Raw genomic sequence first — 22388 nt, 5'->3', positions numbered from 1 at the left:
AGATGATATGTCTGTTTGTTTAGCTCTGTCTATTACTATATGCAACTCTTGATCTAAAGGCCGTGGGTTTGATTGCTCCTATGGCACCCTCAATATTTCTGAGAGGAAATCTAGTCTCAATTTCAAATGCTAGACACAGAATGGATTGAAAAACACTATCACACTTCAATCTGTGGTGAATAAGTCAGAGCATGAGGCTGTTCAGTGGTAGCAGACAAGCTGTCACTCAGCCAAACCCACCTCCCTCATCCCTCCATCCAAGTACCACCATGAAGTGCCAGGGAACGTGTTTACTACTAAAAACCAAAGTGAGTTGTCCAGTGACATTTTGCTTCAAAACATTTAAATGTCAGCTGTCAGTTGCTGACATAATGGCAAAACACAAAAAAAAGTGTGATTCAAGGTATTTGCATGACAATGTTGACATTCACAAAGTGAGCATTATTACAAGTGCTTGTCACAGTCGGTTCATATCAGTGTTCATATTATGCACATTCATTAGATGTGGTTGCTTCCAATTATGGAAATTAATACGGGTAATAAATTCCTATCTCCCAGAGGACTATGACAAGATCTGATAAATAAGCCAACTGCACTCTCCTGGTGTATCACTTTTTCTGTTGCGGTGAAGATGAAAATTATGCAATAACAAGTAGAAAGCAATTAAAACCTAAGATTTAATTTCTGAGTGACTTGCACAGCTGAATTCACAATGTGTTATTGGACCAGATTTGGAGTGAGGGTGTCCTGCAGGACTCGAGTTGGGGCTTGTTAATTCACATGAATTACATTTCAAACAGGAAACACATTTTATTTATTAGAATTAAAGTCTGATGAACACAGGTGGAGCTCTCCTTTACAGACTCTCCTGATCTAAAACCTTCGTCTTCATGGATCCATGTTTTGAAAATTTGCAAAATAACATGCACAGTCAGCCGGCCTGGGATGAGCCTGCAAAATATGAGCTGGGGCATTTTATTAAAGCTGCACTGATTAATGTTTTTTATATTAATAATAGATCAAATGACTACCATAAATTCTCAAGTGGCCTTTATCTACCTCAAGCGGCAGGCGGACCAGGCCTTTATTTCTAATTTCCTCTGTTCCCCAGTAAAAGCAAACTCTAAACTTCCTCCATGTTTTACCTTGTGTCTTAAATTCAAAACAATGTTCATTTTCTGAGCAAGAATCATGGCAAAAAAACAACAACACTTTTTTCCCTTTTTCCCAAATCATCTTAAGCTACCATGAATTAAACACTACAGTATTTTCAGAAATGTTTTTCTGAAAAGCAGCCCTCCATCTACAGGTAAATTTTGGGAAATATCAGTATAAGTATTTAATTGTATATGAAAATATTATTTCAGTTGACCAAAAGCAGCAGAGTGGTGATTATGACATGACCCCAGTTTTGTATTGATGCTATTATTGTTGTAAAAATGCTAATTTTAGTAGGTTACAGAAAATACCAGCTGTTTTTTCCACACTTATACTATCTATCTGGATTTGCAACCACTGTCTCGACATAAAATAAACCTGAAGGAATAGTGATTCTGTCTCTGTCCATTCTCCGGCTTTTTGTGTTACACAATTAAAGACTTATTCATGACTTGCTACAACAACAAAAACACAAACACACGAAGGTGACTACAGGAACATAAAGGGGAGGAACTCACGTCATATGCACCGGCCTTGATTTGTTGGTACAGTTTGTGTTGGTCCTCGTCCCAGAAGGGAGGGTAGCCCACTAGTAAGATGTACAGGATCACACCTGACACACACACACACACACACACACACACACACACACACACAAACACCCAAATTAATGAGTGAGCATATGATATCAAGAACAGCAAACATCCAAACAAATCATCTGGCTAACTGACCACATGCCCATATGTCCACCGGCTTGCCGTACGGGTCCTTTCTCAACACCTCTGGAGACAGATATCCTGGAGTTCCTGCAAAGCCTGCAAACACAAACACACAAACAGCCTCGAACAGTGTGTTTTGGACAGAGATAAATGAGCAGCACCTCCACATGTCTCCTCGTCTCTACCCACCACAGCACCATCCTATTTATCAAATGTAGAATTAATATTCACAGCAATATTGTAATAAAACTTAAAACAACACATAGTTGCAATCATTTGGGACAGTATGTTCCTTATATTTATTTATCTGTAGAAACACTATTAGGATTTAAACACACTGTTCTTCTTTTGTTGATTAATTAAAAAGAGTATATTACTGGCACAATGTGCCTAGCTCACTGGCTTGCTGCTACTTTAATGCTTTATATCCTAAAGCAATAAAGCTGCTGAATGTTTACATGATGGAAACGATACAGAGAATAAGATTTAACATAGGGTTAAATATAAAAAGTGTTCTTACCAAACCAGGCCTGTTGGTCGCCCTGCACCTCGATGGCCAGACCGAAGTCTGCAAGCTTCACCGCTGCTCCCTTCATCTTACTGGCAAGGAGCAGGTTCTCGGGCTGTAACACACAGACAGGCAGGATTACAGTATATAGCATGAAATGTTTTCATTCAGATCAGGAATAACCACCACTTTCAATATTTTTCATGAATTATTATTTAAATAAGTAAAATACTTCATTTTAGACAGAAAAGGGGTCTAAATTAATCACTTATGTAGCAAGAATGGGTTTTTAATGTATCTGTGGAAAAACTGTGTAGTTTTTTTGCATGGTACAAAATAAACTGCAGCACATTTAGGAGCAAGAAGTGGAAAAAATACAGTTAATCAAGAGCAAAGGAGACAAGCATGAACCCTCCTTCAGGAAATGTCCTGTCTGTGTGCATGACTGGACGAGCTGCAGGAGCACAATGACATCTACAGTCGTAATGAGGCATGAACTGGTGAAGCAGGCGACGGAGCTGTCACAAGATTTAACATTTTGAATTTTGACTCCGTCCCTCTGATCACACTTGTCGTGCAAGAAGCCAGGACTTGGCGGAGATAAGCACATGCTAACAGTGTTTTAACTGCTTCCTCATTTCCCTCATTACATCATAGCTGCTCTCACTTAGGGAGAGGAGACGGAGGGAACGGGTCAGGTCAAGTGTAATCTGATGTGAGGTTACTGACTATCTCTGCACAGCTGGTTCACATTTACTTGTTTTAGGTTTTTATTCATAATACAGAGCTCAGAACTGACCTTTTTTTTCTTTGTACAATGACAACAATGATTTTCACCCTTTCTCTGTTTCCCTGAATTAGCAGATTTTCCCTGAACAATCTGTCAACACTTTAAACCGTATGAACCGCACCTCTGCAGTGTCCAGCGTGCACATGATTGTATGATAATACTGGTTGTAAATCAATGCACAAACCACTGCAATTAGAACTGATACAGCCTGACTTTGTTTGTTTTTTGAGAGCAGAAATGTGCTGAACAATCAGATAATCAACCTCCTTTTTTTTCTGTTATCTCGAGCTGCTCGTCAAAGAGGCACGGTCGTCATCTTCATCGGCAAAGACGAATGGAACAGGATATTAAGGGAGAGCTACAATGTGCGAGAAGAGGGTCATACGATGGGCAAGCTAGCGCTCCACTGACAGTAATTAACCTTCATTAAATATAAGTAATGTTAGCCTGGATAGCAAAGCTGAGAGGCCTTTGGCTGTCTCCATCTGTCCCACGACTCTCATCTTTCACCTTGGGAGTTTTCATTGACACGTCCACCATTTGTACACTGACACCTGATCACATTATAGGGCTGGGTAAAAATATCGATTCAGCAATGCATTGCAATTCTTTTCTCTGCAATTCAATATCGATTCAGCAATCTTCTGAATCGATTCAAGCCCCTGGCCAGTGGGGGCGCTGCGAGCAACACCCTCGTGTGATTCGCGCTGTACGGACGGGGGCCGCACTAGACCAAACCATAACGGGGAGTGAGTAGCAGCAGCAGCGGGGATCGATCGTCGGGGGAGGGACGCACCGCGCCGTGCCGTATTAACTTTCGCTTTCAACACGCGCTGCTGTTATGCATGCGTGCTTCTCTGTGGTGTGTATGTGTGTGAGAGGATGCGGCCATCGTCCGACGGGGGGCGGCGGCGGCGGCGAATATCGCTACTTTTTTTTTTTTTAAGACGTTAGTTTAGGCGGCAGCTCTTTGTTGTTAAGGCGGCCGCCTTAACAGGAAAGCGCTGCGGGAAACCCTGAAGCTGCTCTCCAGTCCCTCCAGGATTTCGCGGGCTTTTTTTGTGATTGTTGCGGCCTAAAATGCCTGAATTTGCGGCCACATTTTGAAAAAATTGCGGTGAATGTTGCGATGTTTTAAGCCCTTTTGTTGCGATTAAATTGCGGGAGACAGCGAAAGTTGCAAAAAAAAGTTGCAGTTTTGTTCTGAATAATTAAAAATCAAAGGAAAATTGAAAATTTTGAAATGTCACAAATTAATGTGATGTGTTATGTTATGTCATGTTATACCAGCAATTTTCCACTTGTTAAGAAAGGCACAGGAAAATTATATAGAGTTGAAAGTTGTTTTACTTTTAATTAAAATGTCTGTTTAAAAATCGTGGTAAAAGAACTGTTTTATTAAAACAGTCCAGTTTTTGAATAAAAAGGGGAGGGTGGCTACTCAAGTCCAGGGCCAGGGCCTTAGGATGGGGGAAGGGGCACCTGGCCGCCGGCTGCTCCACTCCGGCCCTGCAGTGGCGCACTCACTGGATTCCCCCTCGGGGTTGACACAGCCTCGGGTGGTCAAGCAGGACAGCTCACACACTCAACACGTTCAACTCAGCTTGTGTTCCTTTACTTATCACTTTGTGCACGTTGTATCAAGTTTCTTGCCGTCAGCCCAGCCCCGCCGTTCCTCCGTGGACTCACTTTCAACCACCGCTCCGTCCAGACTCGCACTCTCTGCTGTGTAACTCGCGGAAAGCACCGACAATTGGTCCAATTTGCGGAAAAGTTGCGGTGATTGTACAAAATTGCAAGATCGCAAAAATTCGCGGGGATTGGCTGAATTTGCGTTAATTGTTGCGATCGCAACATCGCGAATTCCTGGAGGGACTGGCTCTCACTTCTTCCTCTGCTCCTCCTCACTCACTCACCTACACACAGACAGGACTCTGTCTTCCTCACACTCACCCCAGCCCCTCAGTTTCTCATCCCACCTGCCCGTACCATACACATTGACAGTCAGTCAGAAATCACAGAACTTAAACATCATAACAAGAACATTACTGCGGGGTCGCTACAATATTTTCAGTTGTGCAGTCAACTATTATTAATAGGCTAATATTGTTTTGTATTGTTTTATTACTCAAAATGTTATGAGTTATTTTCCAAGAGGAAAGTATCACATAGCCTAATTTAAATTTAGCTGCACTGTAGTTCAGTGTTAAAGCAGTGTCATATTTTGTTATGCTATGAGTTATACTATGGCTGTTCATAAGGCATGAAACTAAACAAATAATTATTAAAAAAAAAAAAATCTGGTACTCTTATTTGTGTATTTCTGCTTGATACTGAATCGATATCGAAGCATTTCAATCAATATCGAATCGAATCGATATCGAATCGAATCGTGACCTAATGAATCGAAATCGAATCGAATCGTGAGATTCTCAACAATACCCAGCCCTATCACATTAAGACTCTTATTAAAGCCAGGTGTTAATGCAAAGAGGCCTGTGATCAGTAAATAACAGCACAGTAATAATACCAAGTGTAAATAAATAGCGTCTATGTTTCAATGTGGCGGCGCTGGTAGGAATGTGTGTGTGTGTGTGTCAGTGTGTCTTGAGGGTGAAAGTTTTTTTGCAGTGGTAGCCATGCTCATCGACTCAAATGCGGACAGACGGATGGATGTCTGACACTTGCACCAACTGTCTTTCTGCTCTTAGTCTGCTTCATCTCATCTGTCAGTTCTGCTCACTCTCTCCCCATCTAGTTATCATACATACATCCCTCCATCTCTCCATCCCTCCTTCCATCTCCCTCCCCTCTCTTGTTCAGAGCTGAGAGAGTGGGGACTGAAGAGCTGGAGATGAAGCAACAGGACAACAGAGAGAGAGGGAGGGAGGGAGACAGATAGAGATAGATAGATGGGAGGTGGCATAATGAGTCCCTACGCTGGCGCTGCAGCAGCCGGGTGACCTCACCCTACAGTTACCATGACAACCCAGCCTGCCACCAGCCAACAGCGTTCAACTCTCTCTCTCTCTCTCCAATTCTTGTTTTCCCTTCAATGAGTCGCCCTCCCCAGATGACAGGCAGGCGAAAATGTGATGTGATGTGTGTGTGTGTGTGTGTGTGTGTGTGTGTGTACGTGCGTTGGGTCACTCATCTCTGCGGCACCATTTCTTCTTCTTATTGTTTATATTTATGTTTATTTATTATTATTATCCGATACTGACATCCCTTATTAAAGTCTCAGAGAAACTAAGATCTTACATCTTATTTTTAGGCAACTAACACATTACTGAAATAGTATTGGCTACAAAGTTGTGATGGATGCAGGTAGCAGCATATTTACAGTCCTCACAAAGCAACAGAGCAACATTAGCATTAATTGTTTGTGGCCACCTGATGAAACCAAGTCCATTAATCTCACTATTTTTAGCAACTGAGGGTCTTTTTTTGCTGAAAACAGCCGACTAATGCTAATGCTGATGCTGCTGGATGTGGGCTTGAGGGAAAGATTAGACACAAACTGTTAATTGAGCACATTTACAGCAGGTTTAAGGAGGAGGGAACTTGAGTTACTGCTCTGTATGGATTTAATAAAAAGGTAATATTTGTATTTTGTCATAATTGGCATCTGAATTCTCCAGTTTTGGCCAAAAACTTGAACAGTGAGGTCAAAGTGACCTTGATGTTTGACCATTGTTTGACAAAATCTAGTGACCCCATCCTCACATATTTGAATTTTTTTTTTGGAAAACTTTGGCAACTACACTGAAAAGATCATTTTGAGGGGGCTGGACAATATTTTGTTGCAGTTTTTATAATGCAGTTGATGATATTGTTTAGTCAAACTGTTTGAGAACAAACTGCAGTAATGATGCACAGATGCAGTTTTAACACATGATAAGAGCTGTACATTAACGTAATGTAATCTAACGTAATGGATTTTTCTGTCGTCTGCCCTCGTCATCTATCATCATTATTGTCTTTCTGAAACTCTCCATGTTCATTTGATACAACGATCAATATACAAGGTAAAAAAAATCAATGCAAAGCAACACAAGTCCATTTACACCACTCACACACAAAAACAGATTGTTTATTTTCCGATTACACTTGTCTACTTACCCCAGAGTAATGGCTTAATTCTGCTCCTTCACATAAAAAGGGTCAGGGTTGCTACTAAAAGACCAGATTATAAGTTAACTATTAAAGTTTAGGACCTAGGGTTGGCAGTAAAACAAATGTGGTGCAATTATCCAGGTGTTTAAAACCTCAGGTCAATTTGCCCTCTTCATTTAATGTATTATTAAAATTAAAATAACCCAGCTGAGGAGGCCAGAGTGCTGTTGATTTCTGCTGGGGGTGAACGATCTCGCTGCAAGGGAAATCGTCACTGGCCGTCATCTCACCCACCGACCCGCTATTAATAGCAGCTGGTCTGCTTTCGTCACACCTCAGCAGTGCAGGAGGGAGGGAGGGAGGGAGGGGGAGAGGAGAGAGGAGAGAGGAGGGAGGAGGGAGGGGAGAGGGGGAGCAGATGAAAATAGGGGAGGGGGGTATAGATGTTAGAAAAAGATTGGAGGAGAGAAATGAAGAGGGGAGAAAGCAGGTGATGGGCTAGGATGACGCTCATCCCTTAAGTTGGTTTTAACGTCACAGCATGACGTCTGTGAGCGTGTGTGTGCTGTTGTGAGTCTCTCCACCGATGAATTTCAATGTTATAGAGACTCATGTGAATCCAACTAAGTCTGTTACAGAGCAAATAAAGGTCCCCCTATATGCAGCAGGGGTACACGATGACTCACCTTGAGGTCCCTGTGCACAATGTCATGCTGGTGGATGTGGCTGACGCTCTCCAGGATCTGGTTGATGCAGTGGCTGCAGGAGACAAGAGGAGACACATCTGTCAGTCCAATGAGCTTCACACTGAAGCAACGCTACAAAAACTATCATTTTAAATAATATAAAAACCAATAAGTCACACTAAACTCAGTAATGCTCTTATGTGTGTGCGTTTTAAAGGGCTGTTAGTGCTAATGATTATTGTCAGCCTTGCCATTTTTCTTGATTTGAATCGATTTGCTGTTTGGTTAATAAAACGTTAGAAAATAATGAAAACCGTCCGTCAGTCCAGTTTCAGCCTCTGAGCCCGAGGTGACGTCTTTAAATGTCCCATTTTGTCTCATGAAATGTAAAATACGTTCAGTTTCCACCGACAGAAAACACACACATTGGATTAGTGTGAAAATTGATTGGCTAATCGACTAACATATTTCAGCTCTGATGTTTTTAAAGTGAGATACTACAGATATTTTGGGTGAAATTACTGAATTCTTAGGAGGAAACAAAAAAACAAACAAAAGACTCATGAGACTCTCAAAATCAACTTCTACCAAACTGTGCCCAGCGAGGTGAACAACAGTGAGAGGAATTACGAACGAGAAGATGGAAATATGAGTAAAAGGGTCAGAGAATGAAAAACAAGATGGAAATAAGACAAAATAAGACTAAGTGCTGTGCTGTTAGCATTTTACTGTATCTGGTCACCACAACAGGTCAATACCAGTCAGCTCATCATAAATAGGCCATAAAATGATAAATATTTTAAACTTCAGCTACAACATTATTTGACCAAAAGAATAAGGAAATCCCCTCCCCCAAAACACTTTTGTGTCAATTAGTGTGTCTCTTTTCATATCAACAACACAGCTCCTTTAAGGTGAGACCATCTGAAGCTGTGCGCTGTCTCTTCACTGCCCGGTGTGGCCACTTGAAACAACAAACGATGAATGGCTTTCTGTTTTGGGTTTGTTTGCGATCAGGTTCATTTCCTCTCCAATCAAAACACTCTGATTGATCGATTGATTGAGTCCCGTGGTGGGAGTTGTAAATGTGCCTGTAGTCGTCTACGAGCAACAATCATTTGTGAAACCTCACTCTGATTTCCATTTGCGATCTGCGTAGTGCTGGATGGGAGGATAAGTGGTGCACATGGGAATAAAGTTTGGTGCATTTTTATGTGACTGGATGTGTGGAAGGAAGTGGAGTGGGATGGGTGTGTGTGTGTGTGTGTCTGTGTGTGTGTGTTGTTGAGGCAGTGTGGGGCATCTTACGTAAGCATGTCCTGCACTTGCATATCAGCATTTCTGCTGGTCTGATTCACAGTAAAAACGACTACTATTTCTTTTAAATTAAATTGAGCTTGACATAAGTGAAGGTGAAGCTGGGGTCAGCAGCAGGGTGGTGTGAACAGACAGATTTTGGGGGAGTGGAGTCCTCTCTCTCTCTCTCTCTCTAACTCTCTCTCCCCCCTCTCTCTCTGTAAGACAGAATCAAAAGAAAAGCCCCTGGCGTTGTGTCCAAATTAGGCTAAATCTGGACTCCACATTTTGTTCTGCGTATCTCCTCTACACATACTCATTTCAGCATTTCACTAACCCCATTTTATCTGCCGCCCCCAATTCTGCAGCTAATACAGTGCCCACCACACAACCCTGCTCCTGCCATATTCTTTTCCTCACACCCAGTCTCAATACTCTTCACCTCATATCTGACCTAAGTTTCCTTCTTCTGTCTGTCCTCCATTTATTTATGGCTGAAAATTGAGTCTGGTATTAGATACATACCTACAGATCAATATCAGAGGGTAATTAATCCCAAATATAAGTGTCCATCCACTAGACAGCCCAGACTTGTTTTGTGATCTAGCCTTTCTATCTATATTACTGTATATGGCTAGAAATGTAATCAATTATTGTGACAACTAAATAATATCTATTGCTACACAAATAACAAAACAGCACTGATGTAGATGAGTCAGCTGCACTGTTTCTAAAGCCATTTGCACCATCTCTGTTTTTAATGCTGCTGGTGCTGTTTGTTTAATGTTTGTTTTTAATTTCTCACGCAGCATCATTGTCCTGGAGAAACACAGTTTCATCTCACTGTGTACTTGTACACTGCTCACATGACAATAAAGCTCTCTTGTATCTTATATGTGGCTTCATCTGGCTGCACCTACTGTATATTTGATGAGTCCAACAACATGATTTCATTCTGCCGCGTCCAATTACGAGAAGATATTAAAATGACATCCAGACAAACAACCTGCGGATGTGGTCGTGGTCTGTCAGACATGGGGTCTCGCTGGGCTTTCGGCAGTGAAAACATGAAAGTTTTGTGTGCCCACGCTTCAGCTTTCATGTGTGCATGATGGCCCCAGTTAGAGTTAAAAAGAAAGAAAGAAAGAAAGAAAGAAAGAAAGAAAGAAAGAAAGAAAGAAAGAAAGAAAGAAAGACAGTGTTTGAAGCTGAATCCTCACATGCACATGAGGTTTGACCCGAGACTGAGACTGTCTACATGGCCACGCCCCAGCCTGACCCGACCCGGCTTGTATCTAGTTCCCGTGTGAGATGAAGCATTGTTTTATATTTGATCTGTTGGGTTATGAACTCGAATCACGTCATGACGTCTCACCTGGTACAAATCAAAGAGATGACAGATTATATAAATCATGTTCTGACTGAGGGGAGATACAAAGAAAAGGACACGAGCAGAGGAGGATTTTGTGTGTTGTAGTGCGCTGCAGTGCAAAAACCAACTGCAATTTTGAAATAAGGTTTGAAGACTTAGGATTGTCATTATTTATTAATGACATTAAATCTAAAAACCCAGCGTCACATAGTCAAAGAGAAAGTGTATACTGTGTGTGCACCGAAAACAACCTCAGAGAACTGCAGAAACCATTTCCTCTGCTGTCAAAGCACAAAGTACATTAACACAGATTTAAACGGCAAAACATGTTGTGCTTATAACCAAACTTTTCTGCTTCGGCAGAGTGATTTTTTTTTATTTTTTTTTTACCATAGAGGCCATTGAATCTGTAGTCTGCGGGAAAACTGACTAAGATGGACGACACAACACGCTCACAAGTCAGCAGGATGACATACTGTACCTGGCATCTGCCTCGCTGTAATACTCTCTAGCAACGATGTCCTCAAACAGCTCCCCGCCAGTGACGCTGCAACACACACACAGACACACACAAACAAAAACGAGTGTTATTACTGTTTTCTGGAGACAAATGAACGGAAGGAATAAAAAAATGCTGCAGAGAATATCATATATCATACACCTGACAGCGACTCTGGTGTCTCGGATGGTAAAACTGCAGGATTTTGATTAAGGTTTTTTGTTGATGTAAGAAGTCTAATAGATCCAACACAACACACTGTGTGTTCATGTGTCTGTGTCTCCTGTGTTCAGTGTCTCTCACAGTCGCAGCTCTGAATCCTCCGGTCCATGATTTTGTCCATTGTCTCATGCCTTTAATCATGTTTGATCATTAAACAGCTGCTGATAACTGTTGTCAGTGTAACTCTGATCATTTCTAATGTACACTGTGAAACCTAAACTGTAAACTGATGAAGCTGAACAAGCAGACAGCAGTGTCAGAAATGTTGCTTTGGGTCCTCTGTTATAGAGCTTTTCTTAAAAAACTATAAAACTAAACATACAGATACATACACACTTACATACACAACAATTTTGTGTACAGAAAACACACAAGTATACAAGTACACAATGAAATAAGAAATCGATACGTTAGCTTCATGCAAGTGTCTACGGAAAAATACATTCAGATTGCTAACGGTTGGCATCGGCTATCATCAACACATTAAGAATGAACCCAACTTTAACTTACATTAAAGACTGTCTTTACCAACAATAATAAAGTGGTATAACATAAAACACATTCTTACAGGCAGAGGATAACTGTGTATTGTGAGTATGACTGGGTATTGATGACAGCAACTATGACAAACTAGGGCAACACTGCAAGGACCTCACACCACTTAGATTTTAACAGACACAACACAAGGAGTAAGGAGTAAACATAGTGAAAGGTGAGTGATATTTACATTACACACACACACACAGACACACACGTGTGAAAATAGTACTAATCCTTCCCTTTAGGGCGGCTCAGTGGAAAAGCTGATAATACACTGTAGAGCTGTGAGTAGTATCCGTCATGGGAAATAAAAAGGGAAAACAATTTCTTCTTCCTTCTTGCTTACAGTAGGTGAAGCAATTTATCTTGGAGAAGTCCAGCCTGAACCTACGACCTCTGTGTGTGTGTGTGTGTGTGTGTGTGTGTGTGTGCGTGAGAGTGTGTGTGTGAGTGTTACTTACAGGTCAAAGACCAGGTAGTGGAAACCTTCCTCTGAGATGCTGTCATGGAGTCGTACTATTGAGGCAGAAGGAAACACAGACACAGCATCCACAGTTAGAGATGAATAAATAAAGTCAATTATCTCTCACCGGACAGGAGTTTCCCTTGTGTGTGTGTGCAGTGGTGTTCATCTAACACACACACACACACACACACACACACACCCACACACAGACATGGGGTCAGGTGATACATCCACCAGAGAGATGAGATTTCCAGCAGAAGCAGCATTTCTCCCTGCCTGGCTGTCTGACATCGTCTCCACTCCACAGCACTCGACAGCGAGCCACTGAAGCCGAGTGAGCGCCACCTGGACGGTTGGCAACGAAGCTGACTGAGCAGTTTCCATGCTCTGATCATCTATAACTGATGTGATGTTGTTAATTTCTCTGTGTTACCGAAGCACAAGAATCAAGCAGGAGGCATCAGAGGGGGGTGAGAGGTGGATGCCAACAAAAGAAAAAACTTTAACCAGCAGCTGAAACCTCCTCTTCACTGGTGGATTAAAAAGCTGCTTGTGTCAAGGGAGGTGAAGATGTTGAATTTAGACCTGAAAATGTCTCATATTACTCTGTCTCCTTCAGATGACTTAGAGAAAAAAGAAAACTTGACAAGCACTCGCCCTGAAGATGGGATAATAAAAAAAGAGCAGCCATGGGAGGAGGAGGAGGAGGAGGAGGAGGAAGAAGAGGAGGACAAAGAAGAGGATGATGACAAAGCAGGAATCAGGTGGTATGAAGAAGAAAGAGATACCAATAGACTGCCTATTATGCTGTTATCATATTCTCTCTGTGTGTGTCTCTACTGTGATAAGACACTTGGCAGCTCAGCCACAAGGAGCCACAACATTTCCTTCCTCACCATGGGGGCCACCGCCCATTGTCTGGATTTCAGACATAAGAAATACAAAGAATCTCGAGGGTGGGGGTGTGTTTTTAAAAGTCTGACATTTTGAAAAAAACTGGCCTTTAGTAAATCGAATTAACAGGTAGAGAGATCTCTGTTTACACCGAGCTGACAAGTATCTCTGAATTACTGTGACCTTCATTTAGACAAGAGTATGGTTTTATAAACGCCTGCTATTCAATTACTTTTTATGTGATTTCATTCTCGTAAAATTATTCTAGCGTATCTTCAAACTCATTGTGATTCAGCGTTGTGCATTTCACTGCCACAAATTCTAATTTATGTTCTCATGCTGTTTCCTGGGTCAATATAAGGAGATAGACGAGACAAAACAATGTTGACCCAACCATAGAGATCCACTGTTGCTACTTAGGAGACATGAATTAACAGGTGACTCCAATGCCAATGGTTTTTGTTTCTGATAGGGGCCATTTTCATATGAATCCAAGTTTGCAGAATATGACGGACATCAGCTCGCAGACAAACCTCTGAGACGCTGATGCTGATACAGTGTTTTCACACTTCAAAATAAAAGTCAAATAAAAAACAGACGTGTCAGGGGGAAAAAAGCCACATCAGTCTGCCCTGCACCGACAAACCTGACGGGAGGGATACTGTGCAAATTGAGGTAAATATCTAGTGACCATTAACAATCCAGCTACACACACACACACACACACACACACAGACATGCACATGGAGCACAGAAAGTAAACACAGCGTTGATCTTATTAATGCGACCAGCTGACTGTGCATGTCCTGGCGGCTGGCGCTCAGACTCACTTCACCTCGTTGGCCGTCGGCCAGTCGCACCATGCAAATGTCCTACTCCATGACACATCGGCTAACTGGCGGATTTGCCTATGAACCGAGGTCATTTGCCTAAGTGACAGCATTAAACTGCAAAGTGAGATAAAACTAAAAAAAAAAAACAGAAAAAAGACACAACTGTTCACGTTTAAGTTAATCATACTAAATCTACAAATACAGGTAATCCTAAATGGTCGTCGCTGGATCATCTGATAGAATGCATACCACATGGATTTAGTCATAACCAACAAGTCAGTAGGTTCGAGTCCGACTTTCCCGTCTATCTCTCACTGTACACAATGTCGGCTACTGCTCAAAAACATACCTTCACTTGCATGAATCATTGTGGTTAAAACTAATCTTGACCAATCAGAGACCACAGCGTTAACATAACATATGTTACTGTATGTACATAGTTTTATAACATATATAATGTTTATAGTGTATATTTTTCTTATTTTTCTCATCTGTGATAGATTGCTTGTCTATGCCTTTATATTATATGTATGTCTGTGCAACTGGATATTTTAATTTCCTTTGGGATATAGTACGTCAAAGTCAAAGTATTAAATGCAACAAACTTGGTGTTTACAGTACTTTAGTTTTTTCAAAAAATAGTCGTAATCATGTTCTTTGAGGTTTTCAGGCACAGTTTTGAGCAAAATTATAAAGCAAAACACATGACTAAATAAGACTACAACAATTACTGTCATTAGTTTTACAGCAGTGTGATCTGTGGCTCTCCAAACAATAATGGAGTAAAGCCAGTTCACCTCAGCCTCACTTATATCAAACAAGAGAAATCTGCTGCAATAACAGTATATTTTTACCTCAAAAACAAAATGATTTCCCCCCAATGTTCTCAACTAAATACCCCTGTTCCACTGATCCATTAGTCTGTTCGCTCTCTCTCAGGTGACTCACCTATGTTTGGATGTTTCAGCAGACGACAGATTCTGGCCTCTCGCTCCAGTTTCTGATGATCTGAGGAGAAAAAAGAAAGAGCAGAAAAGAGAGGAGAGGAGGTCAGCACCAGGACGAGAACAAATTATGTCCAAAACATCAGGAAAACACGTCATACACAGGTATAAACCCACTCTGGTGAGTCTGTCGACACACAATAAGACCCATTGAGGCACAAGTTTACCACAATAACAACAACAGAGTTACATCACTGTAGCTCATGCTGTTCAGTATCACTTTTACAACATAGCATGAAAACAGCTCTTTCTACATAACCTTTTAACGCATGTTCAATATTTAAGTGCTAATAAATAATAAATAATTTGTCTAGTTTTTTCTAAAGTAAAGACTTTTGCAATGGTTAAAACTTGATATCTTGTTTTCAGAGGATTTCAGAGACACCAGCACCAGTCACTGTGTGAACTGATTAAAAAAATTCTTTTAACGGTGCGGCTGCAGACACATAAACACACAAACACACTTAATTCACTTTCTCTCCCATCTCCTCCTCCTCCACTCAGAGCAACAAAACTTGCCGTTTGGAGCCGTGAATCAAACGGACTTGAACTGAAAGAGACGGCGAAGAGTTTCAAACTGTGACAGGACGTCATGAATGTGAGACACACAGTGAACCAGACGAGCCAGGAGGCCAGCGGCTGTCAATTATGATGAGCTTGCACAAACAGACAGCAGACGGACAGCTATATACTATACACACACACATACACACACATAAAAACCTCTAGCACAAGCTTTTTTGCACTTAGTGAAATTAGTCTTGTGGGTCCGGCCTTAATATAATCAGTGTCCAGTTAATGATTCTAATGGCGATGGGGAGGACATCCATGTGTGTGTGTGTGTGCAGCTTTATATTCAGAAAGACAGATTGTAGGCCTGTTACAGTACGTCGATACAGTGCATGGCATGGCCTGTCCCCAGGTGTCAGAGGTCAAGTTCGGACTGGACCGTCCCATGCCTCCCACCAGCTGCTGGCCTCAGAGGACAGATGGGCCGCTTACGTGGGCGTGTGTGTGTTGTGGATGTTGTTGTTGTTCTTTTTGGTGTGTGTGTGTGCGTGTGACAGAGAGAAAGAGAGAAAGAGAGAAAGAGAGGGAGAAGCACTTGACATCCCTAATCCATCCATCCCCGTCCCGTCCAAGGCTTTAGGCAGCACCGTGGTGTCAAGATGATGGCAAACATTAGTAGCCTTTCTTTTTCCTCTGCTGATTAAAACGCCACAGGTACAAATGAATCAGGGGTGATAAATTAAATCATTAAAATAACTCAAATGCCATCCAAAGTGGAAGGGAGCAAAGGAAATGTCATGATGTGTCTGAGTCATTAGTTCTGGAGTAATTATTTAATCTTCTCATGTCCTCAGATGAACCCTAAAAAAAAAAACTGTGGCTGATCGAATCGAAACAGGCCGCTGATGATTTGTGTTTTATTTCAGTCACTTTCTGGAAATGAGAGAAGAAAAGAAAAAGGAGAAGGGCACAGAAGAGAAGAAGAAAAGAGAGTCTAGAGTCAGGAGGAAGTTCAGCTCCAGTGAGTCAGCAAACTCAAGTAATGGCTGTCGATTGTGCAGCTTCGTCTGTGAACACAGTGGCGGGCAAAAAAAAGGGAACTCCCACACTTAGAGAGGAAACTAATTGACTTGTGTGTGATCAATGAACTTGGCTGATCAGATTGAGGTGACTGAGAGGTTAGAGAAAGGCTATGATCAGCTTGTTCACACCACCCTCCCCGGACTGGCTGGAAAAACACAGGCAGGAAAAGAGAATAGGAAATACTTCCTTCCTCCACAGTAAACACGGAGGGGCCTTTAAAAGGCAATGGAAACTCAATTCCATGACTACAATGTAAATATGTAATTTGCGGTCTTGTGTGCCTAAGAAGCATTTTAAACACACGACAGCTTAATAGCACCGGCTATAATGAGGGCAGCCATACTGAACTGTCACCAGTGACCTCTCTTAATTCAATAAACCTCAGTGTTCATCCAGGATGAAACGTTTTGATGTAACTGCTGAGAGAAGTTTGATGACGAGAACAATGAGGGCAGGAGGACGTCAATCAGCACCGATGTTATTGGTGAATAATTCAAATGTAAATTAAAGGAACTTACATGCAAGAGGTTGTTAAGTTTTAAAAACTTTTTTTTTTAAATCAAATTTGAAACTAGATGAAGCTCCTTGTCCAGATTTTTTTTTTTTGGACAATAGATAAAACAAACTTTAATACATTTTCATCTTTAATTGTCAACAATAAAATAAATGCATTGAAAAAACAAACTAAAGATAACTCAAATAAGGTATAAAACTAATCTAAGCTATTCAGTTTATATTGATATTGATATATATCCCCATTTATGAGAACTGGTGCACGCTGGACTTTTAAAATTTGTACATGAGCTTGTTTCTCATGTGGACTTCTTGTTCTTCTTGATGCTTCCTGTATCCTTCGACCTCTCCCTGAGCTTTCTGTGAATGATTACAACTTCATTAACGTCACACATTGCTATAAAAGTACAATACTATCCATGCAGGCTCAGCAGGCTCAGTCAGATCTAAGTGGAGCAAAGAAAGACGAAAAAAAATAATAAAAAAATACAGCCATTACGTGTCCACACACTCACTGTCGCTGAACCAAAGGTGGAACGTGTGGGTGTAAAAGTCACGTCTTGATTGGAGATTTAAAGGTTGATGCATCGATTTCCTATAAATCGCTGCCAAAACAAGCTCCTGCAGGAAAACACACAGAGGGATAAACCACCACCCCGAGTCTGACCCCTGGACCTTTGACCCACAGGGCTAAGCCAATCAGCTGCAGCTTGTATCCTGCATGTGTCTATATAGCCCTGTACAGACAAGTGTACATGCTGCCGGCCTTTTCCTGTTCACTTCAGTATCCGCGCTTTTGTTCAGATCCTACGGACACATAGGAGCTTTAATCTGACCAGAGTGTTCAGAGGATGAGGAATCAAAGCCTGGTGCAGACATTCCTCAACCTCCCTCTCACAGCCATAATGGGCTATTTTGGCTGCTTGTATTCTTAGAAGTTGGATCTGCCTGCAAAAATAGGACTATTTTGCAACGCTGGCCTGAGATGATGGCTTTATTATGCTTGTGATGGCAGACAGTGTTGGCAGCTGGCTGCTTAGAAACACTAGAAGCTGACTGAGGAGTTTCAATAGAAAGATGAGAGAATAAATACAGGCTTCAAAAAGGACAAACTGTGTAGAGAAAGAATGGAAACAAGAGAAACTGACTACAGCTTAACAGAAGCCGCTCAGTGTCAAATACAGAGGGGGGAACTGCAGGCTCTGTATAAAACCAACAGCACCAGGAGAGAGAGATTGGAAGTGAGGAACAGAACCAATTGAAAGGAGCTGAATTAGACGTGACAGAGCCCAATATACTAGACTGAATGTAATTAGAGTGAAACTGTTCTCAAAATTGTTGTGGCAATATCCATTCAATCCCATATGATAATGTATCTCCGCAGCTGGATACTCAATAATACGATCAGCAAAGTGAACATCAAATATCACCTTTGATTAACACTGTGACAGAAATCCCCAGTTCAGTCCAGTTCCCAATGCTATTTTGCTATAATTTAGTCATATCAGGTGTATTGTAATCACATATTGTGATAGAGCGGGATTTATTGTTCCACTGTCTTGTACGAAAAACTTTGTCAACGTCTGTTTTATCTAATTAGATAAAGTTCTCTGGTCTGTTTGTCTCTCTTAAATCATTTTCTATTCCTGCAAATGAGATTGTCCAAGCAGACAGACTGAACACAGTCAGACAAAGTAGCTCTAGTATTCAAGTGCCAAAAACTTCCATTTGTATTTGCAATTTATATAAAGTAAAAGATCAATACTTGGCCTCAATACAAAACAGCCACATAAAATACTGTGATACCCTGTGCTGTATCAATATATCCCTGCCACCCCTCTCCTCAACACATATTGTTCAACTACAGGAAATACAGTGAATCTTAATAAGCGGTAACCTCAGTCTACAGTACATCTAACTTTCCAGACAGGGAGTGTATGAAAGCAAATTTAAAATGTCATTTATCCAGTTTGGAGACAGCAGACGGGATTGGAAAGCTTCGACGTATGAGGCTGCAGGGTGTGTAAGTGTAAATCCCACAAACAAAATAATAATGTTTCGGACCCAGACTGAAAAAGTGACCGATCATCAAACTAAAACAGTTCTGACCATCTAAAGTGGAATACAACAGTCTAAATGAACCACATAGAGAAAGAGCTGGTGTGTGTGTCTGATGTTTAATGGCACCATCAATAGTGGAAGGAGGAACACATGGGCTGCCAATACCGTCTCCACCCACCAACACACACACACACACACACGCCCCTTTTATAGCTTTCCGGAGAGATGCTGTGATATCGTAGCGTCTGCTCCAGGGAGAACAACACACAGCACTTAGCCCAATTGGATTGAGTGATGACCGATGGCGTGGCACATCATCATATTCATTTATCCATCCAGCCCTCCCCTTATTACTATCTCATCTTGGATGGATGGACGGACAGATGGACGGACGGACGGATGGATGGATGGATGGATGGATGGATGGACGGACAGATTGATGGATGGCTTCTTTCAGCCCACATCCAGTATTTGTAAAACGATCTATAACCCCCCGTGTTCATCAATTAACTTCAGCCTGCAGGGAAACAGGCCGAGACGACTTTACAGCTAATGCAGGAGCCACACACACACACATATACAGAGCCAAATGTTACTCTTTACACTTTGGTGTCACACTCTGGTCATTGTTGCGGCGTTTTGGTCTTTGTTGCTGAATTAGGAGTTCATCTTGCCTCTTATATATCAATTACATCCGGTTTGCCTGTCCACCTGCTGGCTTATACCAACATCCCTTGCTCTTTCTTTTAGTTTTTTAGTATGTTTTTATTTGAATTTGTATCACAAGTATTTTACTCTATTGCACCCCGCACTTTCTTTCTTTCTCTTTTCTTGGATTTGTTTGCCTTTGTTACTGTTTTATTGTATGTTATGTACTGTGTATGGATGTTTTACATGTACATGGCAGCTGTCATAACTCCCTTGCCCAAATTTCCCCTGGTGGGACAAATAAAGTTTATTTGATTTGATTTTTTGATTCTTCTGCCGACTGCACCGAAATCACATCAGGCGAACCAAACACCAAGTATTTCAAACTTGGCACTTTTTATCAGTTTAGCAAAGTGTTCATTCACAGTCTGCAGTCTGCACGTCAGAGGCTTGACAGACATTGTCAAGATTATAACTATCATCAGTGTGTCAGTCTGCAGATCAAAGTCTCTTCATCTTCTCCTCCAAGGCCGGCGAGCAGCCCGGGTCAACGACGACCACGGCTGCAACGAGCTGTTCTTCATCATCAGCAATCGGCGCCCTAAGAATAGCTGGATATCAGCGTGATGATGTCACACACACACACACACACACACACACAGGGCAAAACAGTTTTTATCATCAGACCGCTCATGCTCAGCTGCTACCAACACAACACACTGCCCAGATTGTTGAAGTCGACACAGTGCAGGTGAATCTGAGGTGCGCAGCGGTCGTCATGACAATATCTGCAATAATATTTGCGTAGCTGGAGAAATAATTACTCAAGAATTCAAGATTAATCATGCGCTACAGTGCAAGTACAGTTTCTAATTTTATTTTCAACCGTCCGCTTGAGTGCATGCAATTGATTTTTTTATGGCGCACTATTTAAAATGACAAGCACTACAGTATATCTGTTTATTCATGCTCACAGTCTGAGAGAGTTTTATGGACGACCCAGTCTGACCCTTTCATCGCACGCCGACGTGTTCGCGCACGCACCCAACAGAAATAACTTTTAATGACTGTTGCGCTTTGAGGTTTATTCGCTATGAATCACCTCTTACATCTGTTCACAGGTATTACAAGTGATACACTGTGTGCGTGTCATGTGCATGTGTGTTTATGGGTGGAGATGAAGTGTCATCCACTAATGCTATTAGATAAAAGAGGCATCTGTGACCCTGTGTGGTGCAAAACAGATAAACAACATACTAAAATGTCAAACCTAATCTGTGTGTGTGTGTTTGTCGGTGTGACTGGGAGGTGAAGGGCAGAGATTTGTTTCGCATGCACTTCTGGTCACAGTGGTGTTTTTGTTTTTTGACATGTTCTTACATTTCAAGTGGTGTATTGTATTAGAGTGCATCTCTGCGTGTGTGTGTCATGTCTTTTTTCATTCGAGCTAAGCCATTAAATAACATAGTGATTCCATTTGAAGCCTTTAGCGACACTGCAGTCATGTCAATGAAAACGGCGCTGTGAGCATCGCTAAAAGCATGGCTCTCAGCCCTGCTTGCTCACTGCACACACACACACACACAAAGACACAAAGGAACTACACAAACCACTTCTGGACACTTTTCTCTGGAACAAACACACTGGATGAAAGTAACTGGGTGTGTCTCTGACCAAACGATAGTGAACTCACAGATCCAGTCATGATACCAATAAGAGACGATACTCTGTTAACATACAGAGTAATGACATCAGCAAATACATCCAATATATTAAGAAAATATAATGTATAATGTTCTAATGTGTACATGATGATCTACTCTCCCCTTCCTCAGTGAGAAACTGTCGTCCTGTACACTCGTACCTCCAACTTTTCATCGCTCTCTCCTCATAAAATGAATTCAATAGATCAAAACAAACAAAATGAAAACAGAATGAACAGCCTATTCATACGTACCAACAATACTAGGTACGATATATTCGAGTTTTTATGGCTGAGAAACGTTCGTACTGTACATACTGTACAGTTACAACAGAATATTTTCCACAGAAACATGATTATCTATTTTCAAACCATGTAATTGAATCATTTATCAAGTTAAACTACTTAAGATTCACTGATTTGTTTACAATCATCTCTGCGAGCTGAAGTATCTTTTCGCATCTGTCATCATTTTTGACATTTCGTGGAGAAATGACTCACTTTGCAGATTAATCAAGTAAACAAATCACATATCTGCACTCCTGAAGCTCTTCTCAGGATCGTTGTTTAGGACAATAAATAAAATTGACTGATAAAGGATTTGCACACAAGAAAAAAGGTAAAAACTGGATGATCACTGTGTGGAGAGATGACATGAGTTTGAGTGTGAGCATCTGGCTACAACAGTGAGGCCGAGGTTGTTAAACACCGGGAGATAATGTATCTGTGGGGAAGATCAGATAAAGGGGAGACCAGGAGATATGAGAT

General features: G+C 41.4%; 1 protein-coding gene across 26 annotated transcripts in view; it reads right to left on the bottom strand.

Moving 5' to 3' along the window:
- Positions 1–22388, bottom strand: part of camk2g2 (calcium/calmodulin-dependent protein kinase (CaM kinase) II gamma 2) — a 64474-nt gene that overhangs the window by 19744 nt on the left and 22342 nt on the right. For all 26 annotated transcript variants that reach the window (XM_085799539.1, XM_085799537.1, XM_085799558.1 and 23 more), the window contains exons 3-9: positions 15048–15107; positions 12368–12422; positions 11127–11192; positions 7978–8050; positions 2398–2500; positions 1890–1973; positions 1677–1771 (exon numbers count right to left, since the gene is read on the bottom strand). In XM_085799539.1, coding sequence (XP_085655665.1) covers positions 1677–1771; positions 1890–1973; positions 2398–2500; positions 7978–8050; positions 11127–11192; positions 12368–12422; positions 15048–15107 — 536 coding nt within the window. The remainder of the gene's footprint in view (positions 1–1676; positions 1772–1889; positions 1974–2397; positions 2501–7977; positions 8051–11126; positions 11193–12367; positions 12423–15047; positions 15108–22388) is intronic.

This window comes from Trachurus japonicus, chromosome 15 (genome assembly GCF_045865225.1).
Source record: "Trachurus japonicus isolate A0001 chromosome 15, Traja_1.0".
NCBI lineage: Eukaryota > Metazoa > Chordata > Actinopteri > Carangiformes > Carangidae > Trachurus > Trachurus japonicus.
Note: the sequence above shows the minus strand (reverse complement) of the source record. Positions and strands in the feature narration are given on the sequence as shown.